Below are 3,734 nucleotides of genomic sequence, written 5' to 3'. Positions count from 1 at the left end.
CTGTATTTTCTACGTGGCATATATTTATACGTAAAAGTTCACTATAACTACACTAATAAATTAAATCCAAACTCATAATTCTTAAAATGTAATGAATTTAATACAAGAAAATAACTTAAGATCGAATTCATCAAGTTTAATTCAAAATCCACCAACGTATCAAGGGATGAGAGAAGGCCTTGCAAGAAGGAAACAATGTTCTCTTCATTACTATTAATTGTTTGATCGACTCAGACTTATGGAAATCAAATCACCAATTCATAACATTTTGCATGATGTCTTCTCACTCAATCATGATTAATTAGTATATACATTGTTACTTGACTAATTAAGTTACTTAGTCGTTGTAAATTGAAATGGTTTATATAAGCATAGTTCTATATCTAGTCCAAGACGAACTAAATGATTCATTTTGGACTCAAAAGGAGCCATGGTACCACCATTGCACCTCGGGATTGAATCAATCCAACCTTACTACTATGTTATATGAAAATTTATATAGTTTTATACCTGATGGAATATGAAATAAGAGAATAAATAAATTTGTGGGAATGTTTTCCCCTTTCCAACTCTTACAACTAGTAATGTATATAATGTTTCCCTGATATTCAGTATTAATTTGTATTGCGGACAGATTAAATTTGGATTCGTACTAGAAGTCCCACATTGAGGGTAAACGCTCCATACCAAAAGTAACTTCATATTTAGGGTCGAATTCAGAATTGTTGGTTAAGAATGAAGTAGCACTTACAACTAATCGCAATCAATTCCCATATGGCACCGTGACTTTTATTAGGCGTGTAAGGAGCAGGTTCACACAAGTTGAAGCTAGTCGACGATTGCTGAATGCAAATTATAAGTTCTTATTTCCTAGATACACAAGCTAGACATTCTCAAATACCCACAAGTGTTTCTAAAGAGTTAAAGAAACATAGATCCCAGCCATGTTATATTCATGTCTGAGTGTAGTTTAGAGATAACTTGTAGGGATAAGGCAAAGATCAATCTTCTTATTCCAGGCTTAGTATTTGTGTCAATATCTTCTTTTTTCATCCCGCAAGGTAACTTCCAATCAAATGCATAAAGAAGATTTGACAATGCAAGTTCCACGATTGCAATCCCAACTGTAATTGCTGGACAACCTCTTCGTCCAGCTCCAAATGGAAGAAACTAAGTGTGGTCCCCTAAAATCAATATTTTTATTCAAGAATCTCTCAGGTATAAATTCTTCTGGGTTTTCCCATATTTCAGGATCCCTTGCAATTGCCCATGCATTAACATGAACTATAGTTCCCCTTTGAATTTCATAGCCTTCTAGTGTGGATTTTTCCATTGATACTCTAGGAAGTAAGAGTGGACCTGGTGGATACAATCTTAATGTCTCCTTTATTGCTGCTTTGAAATAAGGCATGTTTCGAATGTCATCTTCATTCACGATGCCATTTTTCCCAACTGCTTGTCTGATTTCTGCTTGAACTTTCTTCATGGCTCTTGGATTCTTCATTAAAGCTGTCATTGCCCATATGATTGCAGATGCACTAGTATCTGATCCTGCAACTAGCATGTTCTACAAAGAAATCAACCCGGCAATAAAAATTATCAATTCATGAGAGTCTCAAGGGAATACAAAAAAAACATTTGTTACTTACCTACCGGACGTATACATATTAGTACATATACATACATACATACATACATTCATACATAGAGATAGATAGATATACATTTACATCCATACAACAACCCATCAACTGCTATTATTATATTTCAATTGAGAGCAAGCCGGGTCGGCAATATGAATATATTTTTCTATGTGTATCACAACGTTTAATAAACTTTCTCAGTCTGATATTTTATATAAAATATTTTTTCACAAAAATAGAACTCTAACATGTACTAACATATTAACTAAAAAATCTACCTTTAATGAACTTGCTCGAAGTATTGAGTTATGATGGGTTGACAGCAAGTGTGTGTATGTGTAGGTAGGTTTAAAATGTATGGGAGATTACCATGTCAAGTGCTTTTATATCCTCCAAAGTGAGATCAATTGGTGTTGATTTCTCATTCTTCAGTTGGAGCAAAAGATCAAGAATGTCCCCTTCCATTGATTTTGGCCTATTGGGATCAAGATGTTGTTCAATGAGTTCTTCATAAAATTCATCCAAGTCCTTGAAATTCTTCTCAATTCTATCCGTTAATCCAGTAAGTTTATCGATCCAGCTTAAAGAAGGAAAAAAATCAGAGACAGAGATGCTAGCCAACATTGCTTGAGTCTCAGTAAAAAGTTCGTCAAATCTCTTCCTTTCATGCGCTTCTTCGTAATATCTGATACCAAAAGCAACTCTACAAATAATAGTACTTGTTAGTGAAATCAATATAGTACTCAAATTGGTGATTTGTGAATTGATAGCTTGTTGAGATATTTTCTTGATCATTCTTGAGACCTCATCTTCACGAACTGGACTAAAAGATTGCACTTTCTTGAGACTAAATAGATGAAGAACACATATTTTTCTCATTTCCCTCCAATGATCATTGTAAGGTGCAAATCCAATATCATGACCATTGTAAGACAATTTTTGCTGGCCAAGAATAGAAGCTCTACTACAATACGTCAAATCTTTTGTCTTCAATACTTCTTTCGCTAATTTTGGTGATGAAACTACAACCATTGGAGTAGAACCAAATTTCAATGAGAATATCTTTCCATATTTGTTGGAAAGTTTCCAAAAATAGATGTGAGGGGTTACACTGTCATATTGATGCAAATTTCCAATGAATGGGAGGCCTATAGGACCTGGCGGCAGATTGTCCTTGCCACTCTTTTTGGCTTTAGGTATAAGAAAAATAAGAATGATAGGAAAGGATACAAAGAATAGAAAGAGAATTGTTTTGTTTAACTTTACAAAAGACTTGTCATTTGAAATGTGTTATATATAAAATGTATCTTGGGCTAGACGATAGGAGGGAGTAGCTCGATTGGTAATGAATCTTTTCTATTGATGTGTAAGATGTGGCCTTATTTGGCATGTGTCAATTTACATGGTCAAATATATTTCTTGGATCCAAGTATTGTTATGTGGTAGAGAAAATTTTACCATTTATTATTTTCACTATTATACAACTTAGGAGCCCAAATTTTGCTCCTATAAAAAGAAAGTTATTTCATCATCTCAACCATCCCACTTTTTGGTAGTAACATGCAGAGAGTACTTTTGTATAACCCATAGAGTTAGTATTGCGAAATACTTTGAGTAAATCATCTCTTTGGGGTGATATTTGTGACGTTATTATCTTGGGATAGTATATTTTGGGATCATTAGAGTTTTATCTCTAATATTGTACTCTCTTAGTTTGGACCATCAGTCTTTTGTAAGAAACTCATGATATTGAGTATTCTTTGTAATAGGGAGTTTGCATATCCCATAGAGTTAGTATTGAGAAACACTTTGAGTAAACCTCTTCTTTGAAATGATAATTGTGAGGTTATTCTCTTGGAATTGGAAACGCTTTGTGTGAACCTCTTTTTGTGAGTGAATTGTGAGGTTATACTTTTGGGATATATAATTTTGGGAATCATTAGAGTTTCCTCTCTAATTTTGTATACTCTATTTTGTGTATTGGTTGTTTATAATAAACTAATTTCTTTGGGTGTGGACGTAGGTCAAGTTGACTGAATCTCATTAAATCTGCATGCCTCCTTTCTCAATTTATAATTGCTATCGTCTTTC

General features: G+C 33.7%; 1 protein-coding gene across 1 annotated transcript; it reads right to left on the bottom strand.

Annotated features, from left to right (window-relative positions):
* Window positions 1-843: 843 nt before the first annotated feature.
* On the bottom strand, window positions 844-2,933 carry LOC107864386 (6,7,8-trihydroxycoumarin synthase; the record flags this gene model as incomplete). Its single annotated transcript, XM_016710740.2, is given in 4 exon segments — window positions 844-1,014; window positions 1,017-1,171; window positions 1,173-1,567; window positions 2,013-2,933. Coding segments are annotated over 4 exon segments (1,515 nt in total), but the record flags the coding sequence as incomplete, so codon positions are not given.
* Between the last annotated feature and the right edge of the window lie 801 nt (window positions 2,934-3,734).

Source organism: Capsicum annuum, chromosome 3 (genome assembly GCF_002878395.1).
Source record: "Capsicum annuum cultivar UCD-10X-F1 chromosome 3, UCD10Xv1.1, whole genome shotgun sequence".
Taxonomy (NCBI): domain Eukaryota; kingdom Viridiplantae; phylum Streptophyta; class Magnoliopsida; order Solanales; family Solanaceae; genus Capsicum; species Capsicum annuum.
Note: the sequence above shows the minus strand (reverse complement) of the source record. Positions and strands in the feature narration are given on the sequence as shown.